At 28.9% G+C, this 26371-nt stretch overlaps 1 protein-coding gene across 1 annotated transcript; it reads left to right on the plus strand.

Annotated features, from left to right (window-relative positions):
- The first annotated feature begins 1808 nt into the window (after positions 1-1808).
- On the plus strand, positions 1809-23149 carry LOC142317344 (uncharacterized). Its single transcript, XM_075353826.1, has 6 exons — positions 1809-1928; positions 4246-4439; positions 7617-7744; positions 14952-15068; positions 21844-21997; positions 22919-23149. The coding sequence occupies exons 1-5, from the start codon at positions 1835-1837 to the stop codon at positions 21857-21859; spliced, it is 549 nt and encodes a 182-aa protein (XP_075209941.1). The 5' UTR covers positions 1809-1834; the 3' UTR covers positions 21860-21997; positions 22919-23149.
- The last annotated feature ends 3222 nt before the right edge of the window (positions 23150-26371 follow it).

Consider the following 26371-nt stretch of genomic DNA (forward strand, 5'->3'; position numbering starts at 1 on the left):
CAAATTAATACCTTAAGCAATTGGTCCTGAAGGATATTTGTTACTGTTGTGTAGTAGAACCACTTTTAAAGATGCCAGTCCTCAGATTTATGAACTTGTCCTAAGTGTAACATAAGCTCATCAATATTTGTGCAATAAACCAAATTATTTTCATCAATAAAGTATTGAGAAAGTTCTTTATTGTTGGCTTTGAAAGCCCAAAATTTTTGTACTTTTTTGAAGTAAATTCCAACTTTGCAGTCTTGACTGCCTGATTCTTCATCGCTGCTTTCAAACACATTCACAGGTGGCTCAGAAACTGGAATAATTTCACTGTTAGGTACAGGCCTATAGATTGCAATGAAGGTTATTCTACTGTATGTTTAGATTTTTTAGAAATCCCAGACAAACTTGTTAAACAAAAGTAACAGTCGGTTACATGATCCTTTGGGTCACACCAAACCATAGGTACACCAAATGGCAAAGCTTCTGTGTACCTTTCAGCCATCCTCTTAAATATACAGAATAATTAGTGCATATTATATGAGGAACCCACATTTTATCCTGATCAACAATTTTACACTGAAAGTGCAAATGATGTGCTTTTTTGATTAAAGGTGTAATGTTTTTTCTATTTGATTTTACGGTAAACTCACCACATACATAATAAAACGCATCCACATCATTTACACAATTTTGAGGCATTATGACACTGCACTGTTAACAAACTTAAGACAGCAATGAACAAAATTAATTCATTCTGAAATTCAGTTCTTAATACAAACAACACAGCTGTGTTTTCAGCTACATGTTTTGACCTGCACAGACACAATTAATCTTGTTCATGAAGGCTAACTCTTCAGTATTAGATATGATGTCATAATATGTGACTATGATATGATTTAATTCTTTGTCTAGTATTGTTTATTTATAGCTTACAAATTACGTTAACAAAGTTAAATAATAAAAAATAAGCTAACAAAATACAATATAGGAGCTTAAAATGCTAACTTTACTTTGAAAAATGAAAAAAATCCTTTAATTAAAATTTTAAAATTTTTCAAAAATGTGGATGATAGAAAGATTCTGAGTTCATATTTGTTTTCAGCATCAAAAAACAGATTAAAATCATTTATTGCATGTTAGGAAACAAAAATTATGTTTATCAGTGTTATTAATATGAAACTCTTATTAATATGTATGATAACAGTAATGCTGTATGTAAACAATCTGCACTACATGTTATGTCTGTTTGATTCATATGTTTTCATTACTTCTAATAACAAAATTCTTGTATGTTTTATTTAACACAGATAAAGTTATTTGTAAAATAATTATGTTGTAAAAATTGGTCTTGCGCACTATATTTTTATTTATCACTATTTTTTTTGGACAATTAATTCATCATATAATCTTAAAGCTTGTCTGAGGGAATATGATGTGAAAAATGTATAGTGTACAGAAAGAATTTTAACCCGACCTTCAAGGTGAAAGGCTTATTAACAGATAAATATTAATAGTATAGGTAAATACAAAAATATTAATCATTAATTAATTAATAAGTATGTTAAACATTATAAATAAATATTAATATTGAATGTTAATAGTATATTGAATAGTTAATAGTTACTTCTCTAAATTAATGTTATTAACCTTACATAATATTTATAAAATGATAATTTTTAAGGACACAGAACCAGATGTAAACTTAAGAATATATTTACTGTTTTTTAACATAATATTAACATTTTTTTAATATTGATGCTTTTTATATCTATTTGTATCCGGTTGCTGTCATCAATAATAAAAAAATTGTGGATATTTTTGTGTGTTTTAGGACTGTTATATTACTGTTATGATATTTATCTTATCGACTTTATCAAGTGATAGTTCAGATGTATCTGGGTTTCATCATAAAGAAGTACTCATCAATGTTCAGCATCTTTTGGGTAGGTATTATTTTATTGTGCATTTTTCTGTCACCGCTTTCATTGAGGAATCTCCTTTCAGATTTATTTTACAATTCTGAGAGCAGACCCAAACACATAAACTGGTTGCAGTTGTTTTCTGAACTACACAGACTGTGGTCACATGCATGCTCCATTCTGATCATTACATGCTTTATTTGGTTAAAAGTTATCATGAACCATTTTTCTCACACATATATTTGCTGTCGGCAAACAATGTGGAAGTTGAAAATGCCGATTCCATTTCTGATTTGAGTTGGCTTGATGTGAGCATGCTGTTCCAAGGCTTTACATTGATTGTTCTTTCTAATCACTTCTTTTGAAACTGATTCATGATTAGGAGTGTTACATTTTTTTGCATGTTCCTTGATATTAGGTTGATACTAACATAAGGATGACTACAATTTCATCACTTTCTAATATTGATTTAATGGTGGTTAAATGTCTTGAAACTGTTTAAATGCAAAAAGGCTTAAATGCAAATTTATTCATTGACAATAATATCAGAAAATCATTATAGATCATATTATAAAAGAGCAATTGATGAAACGGTCACATGCTGAACAAAAATTTGTAATGGTGACATCAGAGGAAAATTGAATATCAGTGACTAAAAAATCATCCTTTACTTTAATAAGGTAATGCTCACAGTTAATTAGCATTAAGGAAACAATATTGTGTAGCGATTTACTAACATCAATGTTAAATAGTAAGTTTTAAACTAGTTTCGCAGAATCTGCTACCAGATAACAATAATAGCTTTTAGATTCTGTTTCTTATTTAGTTTTGATTACATTTTAACTTTTTTGAAAGGAAGTGTTTATTATTAGAGATAAAAATGCATTCATAAAACAAGATAAAGATGATACATGATCAGTTTTATTCTGTGTTAGGTATCTGAGTAACAATAAGGTCACATTTTATGTGATTTTAATTTTATTATCTCTCATGTTAAATGGTATCAGTCTAAAACTTTAAGGTAATAAAGATAAACAATAAATAACAGTTAAAAGACAAGTAAATGTGAGCAATATTTTTTTTTTTAGCATGAAATTACTGTTAAAACAATAAGAACAGTGCGTCATTTAGGAATATAGCTGCTTAAGTATTCTAGGTTGCTAGAGATTTAAAAGCATAATGAACACTATGGTGTGAAAGATGTACTTTGTACTTAATTTTTTTGAAAGATGTTTTAGTGGTTGTTGGAAGAACAAATAGAGGTAAAGGTGAGAGAATGGAAGAAGAGTTGGTGTTGCAGAAAATGGTGTCTAGTGTATGTAACAGAGATAGCAATTTTATATACATCAGTTAGCTGCAACTTCAACTAGTTAAAGTTGGGGCATTTGCATTATACTAGGTAATTAATAGAATTTTAGTAGTCATGAAATGGCAAAGTGGTACACCAAGCTTTATAATATATTTTGAAAATGGTGATTCAGTCATGCCAATACTGCAGAGGTTTCATATTCATTCCAATGTTTGCTTTAAGACAAAGTTCTGATACAGAACATGATATTGAAGCGGTTAGAAAACTTCAGAACTATTGTTGCAGTGTTGCAGAAAAAGGCTCATGGGAGAGAAAAAATTGTTCACTCGCCAGAGAAATCGAGGTGGCTTGGTAAGCGATGGAGAATAGACCTCATTGTTCATTATTAAAACATGCAAGTGCTTTATGGTGTAGTTTCTGAGAATTCATCAACAGATCCACAACCATATCAGCACACCTGTACTTAGAACATGTAACTGTGTGGTATGGATCAGTAAATTTTGATGTAACTGGCCTTTTTTTCTTTGAAGAAGATGGATGTTTGGTAAACCTTTAATCGGATTATTTGATGGCCATGTTGCAAGATTTCCTTTTAACCATTCAAACATCACATTAACCAATAATGGAGATGGTTTCAACAAAAAAAAGCAACTATCTGTAAATGAAGGCCATCAATTGACACATTTCATTTAATGATTACTGTGTGCCTTGTTTCTCATAAGGGGGAAAATTGTAAATGTAGTTTTAGTACTTTTTTTTAAAATTTAACATTAAGATTTTTATACTAATATAGTTACCATTTTTTTGACTGTATAAATTACATTTATTACAAAACATAATTCGTATCTGTTAAATTAAACTGAATATCTTTGTTTTGTTTTTTGATTGTTTCAGCTGTATGCTATTAGAAGAAAATTAATATTCCAGATATTTATTATGTAAATAAAGATATATATGCATGCATACATCATATTTATTCTAAATGAAATTTATAAAGCAGTTATTTGGTTTTAATTAGCATTAATATTTCAGGAGATGATATAAACAGATTATTGACAGTACATCTAGCTGAAATAATTGTGAATATTTTGAGATATTTATATGATCCTGAAGAACTCTTCAAACTTTGTTCTATTATGGATAGATCTTTTCTGATTTCTTTGCCTGATCCAGAAAAAATCCAGTACAGTTTTTCAACAGTTAACAAAATTTTTGAATATTTACAGGTATTCTAATTTAACAAAGTTACATTATAATTTCAAAAAATTTATTTTATTATTATTTATTTATTTTTTAAAACTATTGTTGGGAAAGGAGGGTTCTCAAAGTTACTTTTGTGGTATTTGAGTCATATTAAATTTTAAATTAGTGTAATTTTAAATAAAAGAAACATTCTGATAAAAGCCAGCCCTTTATTTGGAATTGAATCTAGAACTTGCTATGTTACCTGAATGCTGTACATTACTGTAATAGTAGAATACTGTAATTTACTGAACTTGAGAAATAGATTTTTTGAACAAAATTTTATTCATTCAACTTGCATTAGATAACGTGCTGTGCTTGCTAATTTTTCACTGTGAAATACTGATGGCAGATGACATTGGTGCTATTAAATATGATATTATTTTATGGTTAGTTTAAATATAAACAGTGGAGGTAAGAATACAGAACTTATTTATGTTTATGAACTTTATTCAAAATTTCTACCTGTTAATTTGGATATTTTTAAATATTACGTTTGAATATAAAAATACAATTCAAATGAAATTTAGTATCATAGTAAAAGTTTTACAAGTGATACTAACTACCAGTTACATTAACCTTTCACAGGAACAATTTTAGAATATTGCTTATTTAAAACACACACACATGCATTCACACGCACAGACAGACAGACAGACAGACAGACAGACAGACAACAAGAGTATTGCAACCCCTAAAACTGTTTTAGGTAGAGATGTAAAACTTGCAGGATATTTTATTGGTAAATTATTCAAAGTTTTGGCTTGGAGATGGACTGCAAATGGGGGCTTTAGAGGATTAAATAAAAGAGTCTAAACTATAATGCCTAGTGCAGATTTATTAAAAAAAAAAGAAATAAATTTGTTGCAATGTCTCAACCAAACAGCTGAGGTAACAAAATTAGATTTCTTTTGTGAATAGATTAAACCAGTTATGAAAATTAAAAATGAAACAAATAATTATTCAAATTAATTTTTAAAACTGCAATTAAAATCATTTATAATGAATAAATTTGTAACCAAATCCAAAGTAGCCCTATCTTAATTTAATTAATATAGGGCTATATTAAATTAATATAGGGTTAATATTTTCTTATCATGTTTAAGTTGAAGCTAACTTCATGGTTATGGGTATTCCCTTAGACTATTTTGTTGTTAAATTAGGTATTTCTCTTGAGTAATTGTTATGATCAGTTCAAATAATTAAGTTAATAATTGCTTCTATCTTGTTTATTAACATTATTTACAAAATAACACTGTGAACTTGAAACACTTTCTTAATGAGTAGAGGCTTTAATGATAAAGTTTGATGTAGAGTAAAATTTGCAAGTTGTAAGGTTGTGTTAAATTAAAATCAAGACTTACATTATTAAACTGGAAGTGTTGTAGATAAATAAAATCTGAGGAGTCTTAAATTTTCAATCATTGATAATAAATTGTTAGATATAATGTGAATATTTGAGTAAAATTCATTGAACAATCCCAATTGCCTAACATGAATAGTGGCGTAAGAACATGACATAAGCCTAAGGTCATTGTTTAAAACATTGAAAGATAACAAATTTAAACCCATTCAAAGTTCATTTACTCAAGAACTACCTAATGAGGAAAATTTGAATCGTAAAGTTTTGCAAAACATTGCTGAAGAACTCATTTATTAAATCACTAAGGTGGCATTGAGGCCATGTCCATTTTATGTGGCACGGTATATCTCAATAATTATCAGTATCATAACTAAACATCAGCAACATATAGTGATATATACTTTAGCATTAGTTTAACTTTGGTAATCCATAAAAAATGGTATATTTATCGTAGTATTGAGATCGATATTATGTCTTGATTTCTCATTTAAAATACAATAAAGATAAAGCTATTCTTATCTTTTTGATTTACTCAATACTTTAATTTTCCCAAAGAATTGGAAAAAAAGCATATATACAACATTGGATTATTGTTATTATTATATATACACAAACACTTTTTATTTGTTCTAAATTATTTATAAATTGCATACAACTTTAACAGAAACGTTTTTAAAATTTCCAGCAGGTAACTGAAAGAGATACAGTACCTGGTATTCCTCATCACAGCCTAACACAGTTCAACATTAACATAAAGTTACACAAATTAAATCTTGAAAATTTAAAGAATCTAATGGTTGAAATCTAGTCACAGACTTACTTTTCCTATTTGGAATATTCCTGAAAGAAAATCCATCCTCCTAGTCATATTTTTCTTCGTAGCCAGTAATTATAATGATTTTTTTCTTGTATTAAAATTATATAGTCGATAATAGAATTTATCAAATTTATTTAAAAAACATAAAATCAATTGGAATAATAATACTAATTTTTTTTTTAACATAGACCATAGAGTATTTTCTTCTGTTGTAAGGTAATGTTATAGTATTAAAGTTTCATAAATATTGTTTTTTATTATTTATTTTTTTCTGTAGGGGAAGGAGAAAGCTCTGCCGGCAAGTGCAGGGCTCTCGCCCACTAAAAACCTCCTTCTCTAGTCACGCAGTCATAAATGCTATTAGAAAAAAATAAAGTGTAAAGTTTGTTTATTATAATTTTAAAAAAAGTAAAATAAATTAGTAAAAGAAGTTACAATAAGTCATGAGCAAACCTAAAATAATCATTGGTGATATTCCAATTTGAACTATCTACTAATTGGAATATATAACAGATATTTAATTATATATGAAAATTGTAAATTGCTTTAAATGCAAGAGACACTTCAGAGTTGCTTTCTCTTGAGTGTAAAGATGTTCATCCTACGAGTGAAGGTGTCAGATCTAGAGCTGATTCCTCCTACATTTCAATGAGTTTGGCATGACACTGTCCAACAGCATGTTTAATTTAGGGATTATGAGAAACCATTTCACATCTCACTAACTTATACTTAGTAAACATGATATAAAATTCTTTCAGTCATGGGCAGGGCTGTAAGTTTCAAGAGTCTTATTCAGGTAGCGTGCAACATTTTTGATTATGATAATTAACATACATTCATTATTTTATTATTATTATTAGTAGTAGTAGTAGTTGTAACAACAGCAGCAAATTTGAAATAAAACAATGTCTGTTAATTTATTTATAAAGTTAAGCAGTAGTTAAATAGCATGTAATAAAATGTCATTTTCATTTTCACTAGGTTAAATTAATTAAGGAAGGTAACATTCATTTGGTAATTTATTTATCAGAAAAGCGGCCTGATGTTATTGAAAAAATTCTACTTCAGCTTTATAGTGACATCTATGTAGCATTAAGTCCTGAATTTCAGTAAGTTAATTATTTCTAAATTAATCATTATTTACAATGAAACAATGATTAAATAATTAATATCTGTACAGATTATGATTAAAATAATCATAAGTCAATCATTTTTTTTTTTTTTTTACCAATTATAGTAAAATCTGTTCTTTTAACATTACTATATTTTAAGCTTTAGGAGGGAGTAGATCCAAAGATAATGCTGCAGTCAAGCGTTAGTTTGCAGCTAGTTGTTGGAGTAGCCATGTTTTTTTGATGAGATGATCAGGGAGCTACCACCTTTCTAGTGAAGAAAATATATTTTTGTTGAAGGATATGTAGAAAAATAAGTTAATTTATTCGTAATTTTGCTTAATATCAATAACGCTTTATAAACAAATTCTAGTTTATCTTTGATTGACGCTCTTATGTTAATGGAGTAATGTATCAGTTGCTTTTGTCCATCTTGTATTCAAAATTTTTTGTTTGTTTTTTATGTCTACAAGTATTTATGTTTCATTACATTGAAGAAAGTAAGGGAATTTTTGTGAAATTAAGAGGTGGCTGTTTTTGTCTTCTCCAGGAATACAGCTGAGGGAATATAGTAAATGTTTGAATGATTTCTAGATTAATTTATATTTTTTTAATAGCGTAAGGAAGTAGAGCATTATGCATGCAAGTTAACATGCAGGTAGTGTATCTAATGTGTACAGATTTCCATCTCTAGAGCTATTTTTTAATCAGTTTGTTATATTACAGTCTGAAGTGATTGTAGAGACTTAAATACTAACTGAACTTTAGTATAACATTGATGTTCTTGCTCATTAAATTATATTATAGAAATAATTAGAGACATTTAAAATGGATTTCTTGAATTGTGAAGAAAAATAACTAGTTATCAATAATGTTTTTTCATTAAAATAAAAGAAAAACTGACTAAAAAAAATAACAGTAATGAATAAATAAAATAAGTGTAATCAGAATATCAATTCTACATTTCTATATCATTTCTGTAAGCACATCCTCATCTGAGTGAAAACTTGAACGTAGAAAAATATTATTTAGTACTTACAGAATTATTCCTCACCAAAAACTCATCAGACTGACCCAGAAAATCATGGTATCCAAAATCACAGTTTTCTTTTTCTTTTTTCATGAAATTCTTTATATATTCTTACAACAGTGTTGACAAAATTTAGTGAAGATCAACTGCAATGTGGCTTTTTTCTGTAGTTGGTTTAAAAAAACATTTTTTTTTAACTTTTTCCTTGTTTTGTAAAGGTGTAATATTTTCCCAGTAAATTTATATTGTATTAACAGTAAAATTGAAATATTTCTTGAAGCATTAATAAATAAAAAAGCCTGTTTTTGGCATATCTTTGAGCATTCAGCATTTTTTAATCATTTAAAAGATGTTTTCTCTTAGTTAAAAAAAATAAATCATTAAATAGTGCATTACAAATAAAACAAAGATGTAAAAAAAATTGGAGAAAATAATTAATATGTAAAATTTTTATGAATCAGTAGCGTTAGACTATAAGTTAAGAACTTATTTTTCTGAGGAAAGCTGGGAATAAAACTTTTTTTTTCCACGATCAAGGAAAAGGAATGAATGAATTTATGATTATTGTAGTATTTATTTTGTCTGCATATTTTGTATGTATTTTATAATTGCATGTATTCTAATATCTGGTTATATTTATTCCCTCTTTTTTGTAAAATTACTATGTTCAACCATAGAATTTTGATAGAAGATTACACACAGATTCAGTTCCTCAGTCAAAAGATTTATGCAAGTTATTTACTTATTTGGAGGAGGGAACCCATGAAGTTCCAAAGAACTAGCTTTAAAATTAATGAGAAGTTAATATATTGAAATGTGTAAAAAAGTCAATTTTTGCGAATTGATCTTATGATCTGCTGTATATCAATTATCTCTTTGGCTGAGACACTGGCAAAATTAATTAACTGGTATTATCTACCTAGTTTGATATTTCCCTGCATTGAATTTAATTTGTGTGAAGAGTTTTATCCCAGGCAGTAAAGTGGATTGAATAAATGTAACTTCCATTGTAGTATTACTTTGATACCAATAATAAATAATACAGGGTGTCCATAAAGTCTTTTATGATTACAAAAAAAAACTATTACAATTACAGCTGTGCGGTTTATGGCAAAAGAAAGAAAAATTATCAATTTTTTTTTTTTACCATCTCAATAAACTTCTATATGTGCGCGCTTTGTCGCTCGTAGAATGTCCAACTGATAATCAATTCCATGCCATGTGTTGGTCAATATTTCTTCAGTAACAGTAGCAACAGCTTTAGTTATTTTTCATCTCATTGTGTCCAGATCAGGTGTGGGTGTTACATAGACTGTGTTTAATAAAACGCCAGTGGAAAAAGGAGTTAGGTCTGGTGATTGTGGTAGCCAGGGAGTGGGACCTTTGCACCCAATCCATTGCCCCATGAAATGATTCATTCAGAAAATATCAAACTAGTAATCCCCAATATGGTGGTGTGCCATGCTGCTGGAAAACCACACCCTAGGTTGCAATTCAGTTAGTTGAGGTATGGCAAAGTGTTGCAGCATATCCAGGTAAATGTTAGATGTTATTGATTGCTCAATGAAGAAGAAGGGACTAATATTCTCTTGTGCATTAAATCACACCGCTCATTAACTTTAGGGGAATTTGATTTTTTCTCTGGTAAAGTATGGGCTTTCTGAGCTTCATATTCTCACATTATGCCTGTCTACTTTACCTGAAGTGTGGAAAGTAGCCTTGTCTGAAAGACGTATATCGTGCAGGTACTCATTGTAGTTATCAATCCGTTGCAAAATCTCGGTCACAAATGCAGCACTACAAGGGCCGTCATCTGGCTGTAGATGTTGCAATATCTGGACTTTATATCTGTGCAACCTTAGTTTCTTGTGTAAAATTTTGGCACTGTTGACCAGGGAATCACTAGTTCACGAGATGCATGATAGGTAGATTTGAAAGGGCTATGTAGAAATGCTTGCTGCATAACCCCAATCTTCTCTTTATTAACAAATGACCGTCTTGTTCACGGAAGGTTGACATGATAATAACTGAGAAGAGGGTCGCAGGTAATCCAAAATCATAGCAAAATTGCGGTTGATCCAAAAATAATATTTAGTTGAGTAATATGTGTTAAAATGACTAATATTGTACTGCAGTAGTTCAGTATATACATACGTTATTATATTAAGATATTACTGTAAATAATAAAATAGAATATAGTACACTATTATGTACCTGGTAAAAGTAATATCCAGAAGTTTATTCAAAACATGTTAACATATTTCAAGTGGTCACTATCACTAATTCTGTATGTAAATAGATTGTATATACAGTATTGTGTTAACAAGCACTTTTTTTAGAACTACAGTAGCTAACGACAACAAAATACAGACATTAAAAAAAAAAATTAATTGTCCATTTTACTCTTTCAGATATTATTTTTAAAATAAGACTCGATTGATTGTTGTTTTAATGTCTGAAATCACTTCCTTTTAATTGAATTTTGTAGTTCGTAACATAATAATATTGCACAATGATTTATCGTCCTATCATATCCACAATACTGTATTATCATATTCATAATTCAAGTAACAAATGAGTGAAGGACTAAAACCTAAGAACTAAATCACAGAACGATGAAAAAATGAAAAATTTTGAACTTTATAATTTTTAAAACTTTATTTTTTCTGGGAGGCATCACAGTTAAACTGCAATGTGGTTAAACTGCTCACGAATAACCAGGAGTTGACTATAGTTGATGAAATATTGTTTTTTCTTGGTTTTTATTCTATTTAAAAAAAAAAAAAAAAAAAAAAAATGTTAAGTTATTTTTCTTTATTCTTGTGATTTCAACTCTACTATGGAAAAAGTGTAATTTTTCACCTATTTACGGCTGAAATATAATGCACAATCACTGTTAAGGAGTCTCTCATAACTCGCAAATGAAAAGAGATAATCAACTGAACAAATTCGGCATAAAACTACCTTTTATTTGCTACAACACTTACATTTATTTTTCCATATAGTCATTTACAGCTACTCACTTTCTGCCAATAGTGAATAATTTGTCTCATTCTGTTAACATTAATGAAGAATACTGTGGTCTTTTGTTGATCCTCACTGTGTCTTTCAGTTCATCAACTATGGTGAAATGAACACCCTTAATATTTCTGTTTAACTGCAGAACGAAGTGAAAATCACATGATGCCAAATCTGGTGAGTGTGGAATAGGTTCAAATTTCAACTTCATAAGAACTTTGGTGGTTATTCATGATGTGTGTGGCCGAATTGTAAAAGTTGTTTACAATTCTCCTTTCCCTGTTCTTTGTTTTTTCTGTGAGTTTGCATAGTACACAATGCAAACAGATTTTACAGTAATCTGTTTGCGCAGTAATGTGTAGTGCTCATTATTATGGTATGTCTGTCTGAATGGTGACTCGTTCTGTGATGCAATGCCATTTTGATTCAATTCAGCCACCTTCTTTTGGTGTTTCTCATCAGTCACAGAAACTGGATGGCTACTGCGAGGTTCATCCTCAGTATTTGCTTTACCAGCTTCTGATGATGAAATTTTATTGCTGACCTACTCGCATTACTTTGAACATCATAAATGGGCTTTTGACGAAAATGAATGTCAGTACTGTTCATTTTTTCCATTCTTGAAAATTGATTCATTGTATCGTGTTTTAGACACATTGACATAGCTGGCTTACTTGACTCCATAACAGTGGTGACTGACAGAAAATGATCCTGTTAGAATTTACATCTGATTCTAATGTCAGTTTTAGTATAGAATTCAAAAGTAGCCTACAGTCTTGCTTGTAAAAAACTGGAAACAAATGAATTTGAAATAGCTTACTTCATAAATAGAGTTTATGTTCAATAATTATGAAGTTGAAAAAGCACTTTTAATGATTGCTAATGTTTTGATTATTATTATGATTTAAGCTACTTTTTTCAACAATCTGTTAATATACTATCGGTTATCTGAATAACAGTTGTTGGTATTATATAATATTAATTTAAAGTTTAAGTAATGACCTTGGCTGATTACATGCTTAGTCCCAGATATGCTTTATGTAATGCGGATTGTAATTATTAGCATTGTATTATTTCAGTTGCTTTTAAGATTTAGACGTTGTACAGATTTAGCTGTGCAATTTTATGTTGTTGATTTCTATGTACTTTTATCATAATTACAAATATAAAGGTACACTGAAGTTGTTTCCTTCTTTTCAGGTCATGTTGACTTTACTGTTGAAGTTGAACGAGCTCTCCGTGTTTTGGATGGAGCAGTTCTTGTTCTCTGTGCAGTTGGTGGTGTACAAAGTCAAACATTAACAGTAAATAGACAAATGGCTAGATATTCAGTACCTTATGTTGCTTTCATTAACAAACTGGATCGTATGGGAGCAAATCCTTATAAAGTTTTGTCTCAAATTAGGTGTAGTACAATTTAATTTAATATTGTTTATTAATTATGTTATACATATTTTAGTAAGTAATTTTTGAAACTAATATGTAACATAAGTTTTCTTTTAGATAATTTCTTCTAGTGTATAGACATCCATTAGAAAAAATTACATATGTCATTATTTTGAGTGATTGCTAAACTGTCTAAGGTATCTCTCCTTCATAGCATTTTGTTTTCTTATAGCTGTTTAGTTAGAGTGGAACTCTGCATTCATATGGAGATAAAGTCATCTATTTGATACATGGGTAAAGCAACTTATATGATTGTAATTTTAAGGTTCTGTGGTATGATTGTAATTTTAAGGTTCTGTGTTAGGTAGTGGGTTTTTGTTGGTGATTATAAATAAGAGTGAAAACAAAAAGGAGCTGTAGGGCCAAAAGTTTTTTTTTTGTAGAAACAATAATTTTACTTAACAATACATTACTGTAATATTATTTTTTAACACCATTTTAGATGTTGGTTAAATACTATTTCATCTTACCCTTTGAAAAACATTGTGCCATTTTTTTGAATTATTAAAAATGAAAAGTATAAGTTCATTATTAACAATCACATGTTTTTGTTTCTCAAATTTTGAATGCGCTTCTCAAATAGATGCTAATCCTGGAGCAACATCGTAAATCATAACTTGTTGTTTAAATGAAAACTATTTTGAAACTTACTGTGTTGTAAGTTGTTTATTATAATTTTATGACAGTTTAAGTGCATTTTTTATCTTATCTGTTCTAAATGTAATTCCCTGATTTGATTTTATTTTACTTATTTTTTTATTTATTTTTATATTATATAATATTATTTTATGATTTTGATGTGTAGGTCATCAACCCTAGCAGACATCTAGGTGTCAATATCTTATTACACCTAAAGTTTTATTCTTGTTTCAGTTCAGTTGATTATTATTAGCAAAATTGATACAAAAGTTAGGCCAAACAATTACTTAGGATTTTTGTTGTTTTTTTTCATTTTCACTTTCTAACTGAAGATTCTGTGTTACATGTTTATTTAGCACTTAGTTCTCTGATAAAGCACAACAGTTACAAATTTTACACATGACTATCTTGAGTCATTAAATTACAAACTATTTATAAACTTCATGCCAATGACCTGAAGTTATTGAATCATTTATTATTGGTGCATTTAATGATTGTTTCCCTGTGAGTATTTTTCTGGGCATAAAAGCACCTATACTTTTATGTCAACTTGTGACTGAACTGGAATTAACAAATTGGATTTCAATCTATGTCTTATTGGACTTTAATTTCCAACATTACAGAATATCTGCAGGTGATAATGCTAACCTCTTTTTGATGAACAGATTAATAATTTTCTAACTTAAAAATGTTACTAATAAGTACCATTATATTTGTGTAACGTTGGTGATGTATAGGAACTAGTTTATTAAATGTAGCTTAGACCATCTACACTTTCCTAACTTTACGTCCTTCAGTTTATGAGATGTAATGCCTTAGAACTGTTCCATTTGTTATAAAATCAGTAAGTTATAAGAGATGCTGTTTACAATTTTATTTATGTCCTAGCATTTTATTATTTCTGTTAGTCTTTTCTTTTATATGAATTGTTTTAATTTTGTTACTTGGCAATATATGTATGATGCTGGATGTTGCACTGTTACATGTAATTTTTTGCCACTATTTGTTTTTTGTTTGTGTCATTATTTTGAAATTCTATGTGTATTTATCAGGTTTTTCATTTTATTGCAGATCAAAATTAAGACATAATGCAGCATTTTTACAGTTACCTATAGGTCTTGAAAGTGATCTTAAAGGCATAGTGGATGTAATTCATAGAAAAGCTATATACTTTGAAGGCCTCTTCGGGTAAGCATTTCAATTACTTTTCCATTCAAAAGAGATGCACATATATATTTAGGATTAAATAAATTTAATCTTTACGTAACATATGCTGAAAAATTACTGTCAGTGAAACTCTTTTACATTTCAGTGGAATTGTTTTCAGAATGAAAGTCTGATAAACTTTAATTCTGACATATATATATATATAAACATGCTTTATTTTGAATAAAGTTATTACTTTGGTAACTTTCACTCATTCTCTTACGTTGGGAGAATTATTAAAAGAGGTAATTGGTAATTACAGCAAAAGAATATCAGAAAATGAATTAAAAAAGTAGATACGCTACTGATGTAAAGTGTGGACAGTGAAGAGATAAGCAGGAGGTCTTGTTCTTTTTGTAGTTGTATAGTAATGAAATTACCATAATTAAGAAGGTGAATGGGAAAAAATATGGAAGCAGTAGATATAGATGGTACACAACCATATGTAGTAAGAGATACGTCAGTGTTGTCACCGGAAATCCATTTTGTGGTTCAACAAGAACTCCATTTTTTCCAATTTGAAACTTGCACAAATTTTTTATTAAGAGCCGAGTACAAAATAAAATCACAAGGTACAAATAATTGTACCTTGTGATTTCTGCAAATTACAATCATATAGAAATGATATTCTACAAATTACAAATAAAATACCCTTGGGGGATGTTATCTCCTGGGAAGTTGAGACTAATTAATTACTATTTAATGAAACAGATAGTACCTGTATCAAAACATTAATAACCTTGATTATGTTACTGTGTATGTTCTAATATAAATAAGAAACCAAAAAAAGACATTTAATGTGTTTTAGGGTCCAGTATCACTATGAGTTTATCCCCATATAAAGGAATGTCACTGCAATTTTTATATATCACTTTTAACTAAGTAGAACACTCTCATGTTACTTTTAATCGTGTAGTATTTTATATAATTAATGATTAAAAATAAATATCCTTAAAGAATGTGAGTTTATTATGTTTTTAAAGATTAGTTAAAAAAAAAAAAATTATTGATAATATGAAGTAGATAAAAATGTAGCTTAAAAAACAATAAGTAAATATTAATAATAAAAACTTAGTATATTTAAAAAAAAAAAAACAAATAAACCTGGGTTAGCTGATGAAAATGTTCTTAGGCATTTTGTACCATAAAATGCATTCAAAAACATTTTAAATGATAATATTTTGGACTACTTCAATAAAAATAACATTTAAAACATTTTTTTATCCTTTAATTTTTTGTTAACCATTGTAGTTCTAAATAAAATAACAACATGCCTGTATGGTTCTATGACACTGGTCTATTGCTGTAAGTGGTGGTGTAAAAAATAATGGATTGAGTAATATAGAATAGGAATTTATTTTAATGTACATGAAAAACTACATTCATTCAAACAGAATTTGCATCCTTGGTTTCAATATTTTTTAACTTAACTCTTTCATGGAAAATAAAAATTCAAGGAGATCATTTAAAACCCAATAACAATACTTTCCTGCTATTATTTATTTAACAGTTGAGAAAGTAAAAATAGTTCTCATAATATTTCACCTTGGAAGTAAAATCACTGTAAGAGGCAAGTTGTATCATTATACAAGATCTGTAAATAAAGTAATGACACTAGTTTTTTTTGGCAGCCAATGTGGCAACATTGTAAAGTTACTAGTAAACATATAGGGGTTTACCCTTAGGGTAATAACCCTATTGATTTTAAAATGAAAATGAACCAAAACTTTGGTTCACAGGAATCAAAGTTCAGAGTTAAAGTAAAAAAACAGGATTTTTGAGTAAATTTTCAGGGTTTTTCGTTTTACTGGCTGCAATTTTTAACCTATTTTGATGAAACTTAATAGGATGATGTAAACATAGTAAAAATAGAACCCTATTGATTTTCAAGTGAATTTGTTTGCAGGAACCAGAGTTAGAGGGAAAAAACTGAATTTTTTAATATGTTTTCAAAGTTTTCATGTGGTAATTTGAAGGGTGACAGGTTAGAAATACAAGATTAGATTTTTGTGAGCATCAGTAGGTTCGAGCTGATTTCACAATGGTCCCAAAACATCATGTTTGTAGCCCAAATCAAATTTTTGAGAGCTCTGCCATGTGCGAGCTAATTTTGTTAAAAAAAGTTTTAACAAATAAAATTGAATTTTGCAATAATTCAGAATGCGATCTGGTATGAAGAAAAGGGACTGGTGTCCAAAAAATCAGTTTTGAAGTTTTAATAATGTTGGGTCAACTTGAACCTTTTTTTTTTGTGAACATGGCTTCAAAACGATGCAAACTATAGGCAAAAATATCAAAGTGGGTTGTTGGCAAGTAGCAATGTTGAGCGATTGATACATTCACAACTTAACAACTTTGTGAAAAGGAGGAAGAAAAAAACACAAATATACAAGTATAATAATACATTTTATGGAACAGTACACATTACCTTACAGTATTATAAAAGAACACATGATACTAACATAACATGAAATATAATATGACACGAAAAGCTAGCTAAAACACCCAAAGTAATATTATTTTCATAAATCATTACAGCAGTGCGACATACTTTTTTTCTTAAAACCAGAAATCTGCCTTTTGATGCACTTACTGTGACAGTTGTTTCTTTTTTGAAGAAATATGCTTCAAATAGGTTTGGGGTCCAAATGTCAACTAGGTTTAATATTTTTCACATGGTATAAATAAATATGTCAAACATTCATTTGACACCATAAAAAACAATAGGGAGCAGTAGTTGTAATTATGTATAACCGTGTAGTTACCAGATCGAATGAATAAATAAATTACCACAGTTTATTTTTGTTGGGAAGTACAGTTTGACAAAAGAACATTTTTCTCAAAATATGAATCCTCAATGTATTTAAGAAATGACATCTTCATTTTATCTAAACTTGTTTTACATTCATGCCACATCAACAGTTATCAAGTGATTTGTTATAAAGTTACAAGAAGAGTGTTTCATTTTAAAATACAAAATTTGTATTTATATAAAAGATACTACATTTAATGTATATGTTTACATTTAGTAATAGTAATATTACTTTAAAAGAATGAAGTCTATGAGCTGAATGTCTTCTCCAGTTCTTTCAATTCCATGAAGTTGAGTTCTTAAGCTTGTTTTTTGAGAATTATGTGTATAATCTAATAACCGTTCTTCCCAAAATAGTGCCTGTACTTATCCTGTCACCTGGTTAGTCCTTTCTTTCCATAACAGCAGTTTTCCATCTAAATCTCTGGTATAATCTTGGCTTTATTTTCTTAAAATTTTCAATTATATTTGTACATGTTACATTACTAGGCTTCCCATACATCCGGGATTAGCCCAGACAGTCGTGGTTTTTTAGTGCTGTCTGGGGTAATGTGCAGGGTTACAAAAATGTCTGGGGTTTGAGAATTTTATGACTGGCAAGGATTTTTTTTAATCTTAGACGTTCATGTTTGACATTGTGTGTTTTTGAACATTCTCATATGGCCATGCATCTCTCAGCTGACCTTGGAGCCTGATTTTGAAGGAGGTATAGCTACCAGTCTCTCTACAACTTTTTACGTAATCATTTTCTAACAACCTTGACAATGTGTTTATGTTGTTTTCATGTGTGAAGTAACTCGTTTACACATTTTTGGCCATTTTATCTCTATTTATTTTTTTGTTTCATCATTTAGCAACGGGCAAAAGAAAATGTGTGTTTAATGTTAATCTGCAACAGGAATACAAATTTTTGAAATTGTGTAATGACAGTAACAATGTATGTGTTTATTGTACACTATGTAATGGAGAATTTTCTGTTACACATAAAGTTAAGTGTGATATTGAAGACCATGTGAAAACAGCTAAACATAGAAGTGCTACTATTAATGCTACTACTTCAGCAAATATAAGAGATTTTTTTAAAGCCAAAGATGGCAATAACAATAACAGTGGGTGTGCTGCTAAAGAAGCTACATTTTCATGCTACACTGCTAGACATGAACTCATTTTCAAAACATCAGATTGCACATCTAAAATGGTTAAAAGGTTATAAGACCCAAAATTTTCATCAGCTAGAACCAAAACTGAAGCAATTAATGTTATTTCACCATTTATATTTGATAATGTGTTGTGCATTCTCTGGAAAACATTAATTATGTAACAGTAACAATGGGTAGCTTAAGCAGAAGTGAAGTAAATCTTGTTCCGATTGTTGTAAGATATTTCAGTCTGAAGGAGTTCAAGCTAAACTTTTAAATTTTGATGAAGTGTCAGGTGAAATTGCTTAAAATTTGACTTAGTATCTTTTGCAGTGTATGAAAAAATACAAACTTAAAGAAAAGTTGGTTTGTTATACTGCTGATAACACTAACAGTAATTTTGGTGGTGTGAAGAGAAAGGGGAATGAAAATGTGTTCAGAAAAGTTTAAAGTGGTTTAGATAGACCTACTTTAGGAACTGGTTGTTCAGCTCGCGTTGTATACAATTCAGTACAAACAGCATGATATTCTCTATCCTTGTACATAGAAGTTATTGTTATAAAGATTTATAAATATTTTCACATATATACAGAGAGAGTAACGAAATGTAAAAGAGTTCTGTAAATTTGTGGAAACAGATTCAAAAAAGTATTATCTCATAGCAACGCAAGGTTCCTTAGTTTGTTAACTGCACTAGAAAGAATTGTTTTCATTTTTGATGGCCTAAAATCATACTTCATATATTGTGACTAATGCCCAAAATTATTTGATTTTTTTGAAAATCTAGAAAATGAACTGTATTTGAAATTTTTATATGGTACTCTACAGTTATTTAATAATGTAGTTCTTTAATTGGAAGCTAATTCTATCACAACAACAGAAGCATTTAATACATAGTCTGAATTAATTTGTCAACTTTAGGAAAGAAAAACCCACAAATTTATACCGTCTTCTGCCAGAGAATTGCTGTGCACCATAAAAAAAATAATGATGTTGAGGAACAAAAATTCTTCTCAAGCATAGACAATTTTTATAATTCTAGTATTCAATACGTAGAGTTTTGGAGAACCAGTTTGGATAAAATTAGTAAGTTTCAGTGGTTAAATTTACGAACTGAAATTGCCTGGTCTGATTTAGAAGAGAGTGCACAAGTTGTTAATGAAATTTCATGGTATTCTTGATCTAGTTGATGAACGTACATTGTTACACCGAGTAATTCAAAACCAAAGGGTAGGTTGTGGTTCAAGTTCTGAAAAAGTACCGTATACTATTGAAGAGAAGTAGAAAGCAATTTTTAAGGTGTTTCAAAAGACTGATATTTCATGTTGCAATATTTCTAAAATGGTTGAGTTTGTGATATCTTTGCGTGGGACATCTGTTGCAGTTGATAGAGTTATTTCAATTACGGGGGACATTTAGTCTGCAGAAAGGGGTAGACTTTCAATATCTACTGTTATAAAAACATTTGCTAAATGTTAAAATTAATTCAGAACGTTCTTGTGAATTTTATGATGTGATTAAAACAAACAAACCATTTCTGAAAAAAGTCATGTCTAGTGAAAAATACAACTGAATAAATAAAGTTGAACAAGCTTCAATTCCAAATTTCATGATTGTTAGCACTTTCTGTGAGATATTATGGAAAACAGAACCAGGGGATTTGAATATCTGTAACCTAGAAGGGGGACAAACCTACAATAATAAAACTCCATATTATTGATATTATATGTTATTGATAAATTGTTTTTTTGTTTGTCTTCTTGCCTTCTGTCCAGCTTCCAGAAGTTTATGGTGTACACGTTGAACTACTAACATCAAAACCAGTTTTGCCTATAAATCTCTTTTAAGGTTTGAGCTTGTTTTTCTTGGAATTAATTTTACTATTTCTTATTAGGATTTCAACAGTTCTTGGAGTAGTTTTCTGTTTGCGTCCATATTTTCTCAAATTTTTGGAGATGATCCAGATTCTTTGAATGTTGTCAGAATTCTTGATTTGCTTTCTTCAACTGCAGAAGCAATATCTCTCACTGTCATAGAAGTGTGATTTTTAAGAGCAATAATTTTTGCACGCTTCCTTGGAATCCATTTTTAAACACACGAAAACAACACATGTTACACAAAGAGACCACGTACCACACACAAAGGCTCACAACTAAAGTGACTACTTCCACTTTAAAACCATTCAAACTGCTTTCTTATTGTCAAGGTTGAACAGTCACATCACATAAAGGCGATTAAACCAGTTTAAGTCGGTTTCAGACAATTGGTAATCACATAATAATTTAGAGAAAAAAAATAGCTTGTCTCAATTAATTTGCACAGTATAGTATATATCAATTTACAGCTCTCTTAGTTTTAATTAAATGTATCTTCTAGACTTGGAAAAAAGAAATTAGTTTTGAATGTATATCTACAAGTAATGACTCGCACATCAAAATTTACTTCATGAAATCACACCAAAACTTTTAATGTTTCTCCACTATTGAACATTGTCTAGTTGTGTTCATTTTCTGTGGGTATTTTTAAAAGCATTGTAGTCTTCAAATTATCCACTACTGACTTCATAAGTTGTGAGATAAAAAGAGATTTAGAGGGACATGAGGTAATTTTTTGATGCTAGCAAAAGATTTTTATATTAAAAAATTAGTCCTAAAAATCCATGTTACAAAACAACACAGATTGATAAGATACTGTATTCTACTTGTTTACTATATATATATAAAGAATGCTGAATTTAGTTGCCTAAATTTAATTTTTTTTCTTGTTAATACGAAATTTTAGTTAAGTAATTATACTTTTATTACAGATTGCTGGTACTTTAAATATTTTGCAATAAATTTTCATTGATATGTAATAACATAGCCTATATTATACATATTATTATCAGAAAATGTGAAGAAAAATGGAAATTCAAAAAGAAAAGAATCTTGAATCATGGGATTATTTTGTTCCAGTTCCCTGTAAGCATATTTTTTCTTGGTTTCTAATTAAGTTAAGTTGTAAGTTGTGTTACAGTAGAGTAAATCATGATTTGATGGTGATTTTCAACATTTTTTAATTTAGTTGATATGCTAGTTTATAATTTATTAGCTCACTTATGAGGCAGGAGTTAATCTTATACAATTTCAGGCAGATCTCACCATAATATTGTACCTGATTCATCTAGAACTACTAAATAATCACTAAAATACCTTTCAATTACAATTTAAATATGAATGTGCATACTCTTAATCTCATAAATCATGCAATGGAACCAAAACTTTCTTTGTGTTTGCATATAGAAAGATGTGTGTATGTGTTTTTATGTAGGCATGCATGTACACACACAACACATATATCTGCATTAGGCATATCTATGTTTATTTTTAGATTTATAAAACCCACATTTTGGATTAGAATAAAAATATGTTTTCAGTAGAGATGTTTGAGTTTTGATTTAAATTTACATAGAAGTAAATCCTTTAGCATTCTGTGAGATTAATTGATGTCACTGTGACATATTGGAATGATTTTGATGCAGTGCTGCCATCAAATGGGCTTGAGCTCATGTGACAATATTTCTCTCGGCTATGTTGAGAGGTAAGCATGTTGGTGTGAGTGTATTTTAATACATGAATTAGTCTGACATTATTTGTGAATATTAAGAGGCATTCATATAACCTAATGTACCAATTTACTACTAGTGGTATAAGTACATAACTAATAGAGTAGGTTATCAATTGCAATAACCACAAAAAATTTGGGGAGAACATATTAAAGGGAAATTATTAATAATATTTGTAATTTTTATTAGCAAACTATGGTTATAATCTACTCTCTTTTTACATGAATGAGCAGTGAAGTAGTTGTTTTGTAAATTATTTATTTTTTGTTTGTTTTAGGTTTATCAAGAACCAAATATATTTTATTAATAGTACTTTTGTCAGTAGGTTGTTTTATAATTTCAATTGATGGTCAGTTTGTATTTGATGATTCAGAAGCTATCGTTAATAACAAAGATGTTAAATTAACAACACCCATTGGAGAGTTGTTTTATAATGATTTTTGGGGTACACGTATGAATCATAGTCAGTCATAAATCATATAGGCCTATTACAATATTATCATTCAGGTTGGTAATTTTTTTTTCTGTATTTGTGTTTATATGTGTATGTGTTTTTTTATTTCAGAAGTTACAATTGTTATTTTAAAGCTTCAGTATATATTTATAAAAGTATAAATGAAAAAGAGGAGGATCTGTAGGTCAGTTGGTTCTATCTTAAAAATGGACAAAATGATAGTAACAAAAATTATAGCATACTGAAGAGTGTGTTTTCTTGGCTTAAAAGATTTGATGGAATGACATTTGATGTCATTCCTATATTTCTTCTACAGAGGCAGGATCATTTCCACATGTGTTCATACAGTGTGTAGGTAATATGACAAAGGAGGAAGTAGACAAAAAAGAGTGTTTTCATTGGGAATAGGTATCTTAGTTTATGAGTGACAAAAAGAATAGTAAAAGATAATTTTCCTTATAACATTTGTACATGGGATTTCCTACTCAAATCAGAGCCCAAATGAAAGTCAGCAACTTAACCTGTTTCCATCCATTGCTCTCATTTCTCTTTAAGTTAAAAATAAAATCTTGAGTCTTTTTCTCATTTAATAGAAAATAACTCATAATCACTGTCTAACCTTGTGAAATGAAATGATGTTTGTGCTAATTCAACAAATTTGTGTGATACACAATCGCATGTAATAAAACTTATATCACCACATATAGTGCAAAATCACATAGAATAAATGACGGAGAATCATTTAATAGGATAATAAAAAGAAAGGAATCTATGTGCTACTCCACATTTTATAACCAGCAGAGAGAGCAAAGTGGGTGTCAATAAAGAATACTGTCTTGTTTTCTGTCACTTTGAGTAGATATACAAAAGTATTTACCAATATTCTAATAATTTAGTCAATAAATATCTGTCAAATGTTTTGTCAAATCATATAATGTCCAAAAAGTATAACTCTTATCTTCAGTTGCATCTAAAGTAGATTTAATTACATGTAATAAACCCATATCAGTAGATTTACTGGGAATATTACCAAGCCGGTTAAGTGAAGAAATTTCCAATCATTTAGGAAACTGAAAACTTGATCGTACATGGTACTATCTATTACCTTGGAAAATATGGACATCAAATTTATTAACCTATGAACTCCCAGTCAACTGTGTTTCCCCATTTAAGAATTGGTATTAATTTCTAAATCCTTAGAATTTCAGAAAATATAGCACTATTGAAAATTTTATTGATTAATATGCTTAGAGATTCAACAGTTACTGGTTGCATATTTTTAATGTAATAATTGGGGATAAAATACATGTTACAACTCTTAAATTAGAAATTGTATTAACAGTATTTTACATATCTTTAATGAGGATGGGTTTCTACAAAAAATAAGTAGTAGTAGGAGCAGAAACAGTAATAATAACCTTTCTGCCTTGTGCATTTTACCATTAAAAAAAAATTAGTAACATCACTACATTATTTTACTGGCCTGTTTTACTACTAAAAATATTAATATTTTGTTTATCATTATCAGTGAAAAACTTGTTGAATAAATCTGTTGACATCATCAATTTTTACCGCCTTGGAAGTGACAAGACACACTTGTACTGAAATACTTTAATTAACCTGTTTCTACTTTTTTGTCACTCAGAAAATTGATTTAGATTTTCCAACTAAGAGCATTTGTACTCCCAAAGTCATCTAATTCCCCCATTGATTTTTCTGCTCTCTTGACAAGCCTAAGAGAAGATGATTAATAGGTGCAAGTTGGATTATTTCTGAGGAAGAATTTGTTTCAGTATTACCATATTTTGTCAGTGATAATGAAATTTCAGATTATTTAGTAGGTGATATCGATGCAGATGTTGATTATATTTAATCAGATGCTGAATCGTCATCATCTAACCAAGTAAGTAAAAAAAAAAAGGAATTAATTTGTAGCTTGCCCACTGGGTTGGTGTAGCGGTTAACTTGTCACAAATCAGTTTGTTTATCAGCTGATTTTTGAAGTTGAAGGTTCTGAGATTCAAATCCTAGTAAAAGTTAGTTGCTTTTATACTGATTTGAATACTAGACAGTGGATACCGGTGTACTTTGATGGTTGGAATTTTATTAACCGTGACATACATATCCTCATCTCATTGGGCTGTTTGGGGGGTTGCTTATTGTTCACTAGTTGAACATATTGCGATGTACACGTTAGGAAAAATAAAAATAATAAAACTTCTGAGGCTTTCGTATGTTTGCGTTAGAAATTTTGTACATTTCCTTTGTTATAAAACATTTATATGAAATTATATTTTGTATAAACACAATAATATTACAATTTTTAAAATCATTTTCTTTAGATATAACCTAAACATTTATGTTAGGATATTTTTTCCTTTTTTAAATATTTGTTTGCGATTGCCAAATTGGTTTTACTGTAACTTGTCAAAAAAAATCTAATGTGGACACTACATGACTTCCTTGTATGCCTATTAAATTACATATATACATTTTTTGCTGCACTTCATTTGAAAGTGAGATATGATCCTCCAATTAAGGAGATACGATCTCCTTAATTTTCTAATTAAGTGGACAGTTACACAATTGCTGAAATATTAGTTTTTATTTACATAAAATATTTATACAGTTATTAATTCAACAATGTTAAATGAAATATTAGGATATAGTAAAAATCACTTTATTACTTGTATTACTTGTAATCCCTATTAAATTACATTACACATTTTTAAAAGCACATAAAATTTTATTTCACTAACTACTTCTGACTTTTTCAATTTTTTTTTATTATTGAATTATTATTTATTGTAAATTTTTTTTACAATCACAGGTTAATAATTAATTATTAAATCAATTTATTTAAATTAAAAAAAAGAATTTAAAAAAATTAATATAAAAAAAGTTTAAAAAACAAAAGATGAAGTCTGATTTGAACCAATGTGCCTTCCCTTTAAGATCCAAATATTTCATTAATTAAAATTTTAATTTTGATTGCAATCAGAAAGGGAGATGAACAACTAGATGTTATAACAGTGCTAAATCCAAAATTTCAACATCCTTCGGATAGTTATTTTTGAGTTATGCGAGATACAAACGCACACGCTTACATATGTACGTACAGACGTCATGCTGAAACTAGTCAAAATGGATTCATGGATGGTCAAAACGAGTATTTCGATTGAAATATGAGAATCGAAATGTTTCACAATCACAATACTTTCTTTACATCGTACAAGGAAGTAAAAATTAAGTTGATAATTTTTTTAAAATGCTTTT

This window comes from Lycorma delicatula, chromosome 1, assembly GCF_047948215.1.
Source record: "Lycorma delicatula isolate Av1 chromosome 1, ASM4794821v1, whole genome shotgun sequence".
NCBI lineage: Eukaryota > Metazoa > Arthropoda > Insecta > Hemiptera > Fulgoridae > Lycorma > Lycorma delicatula.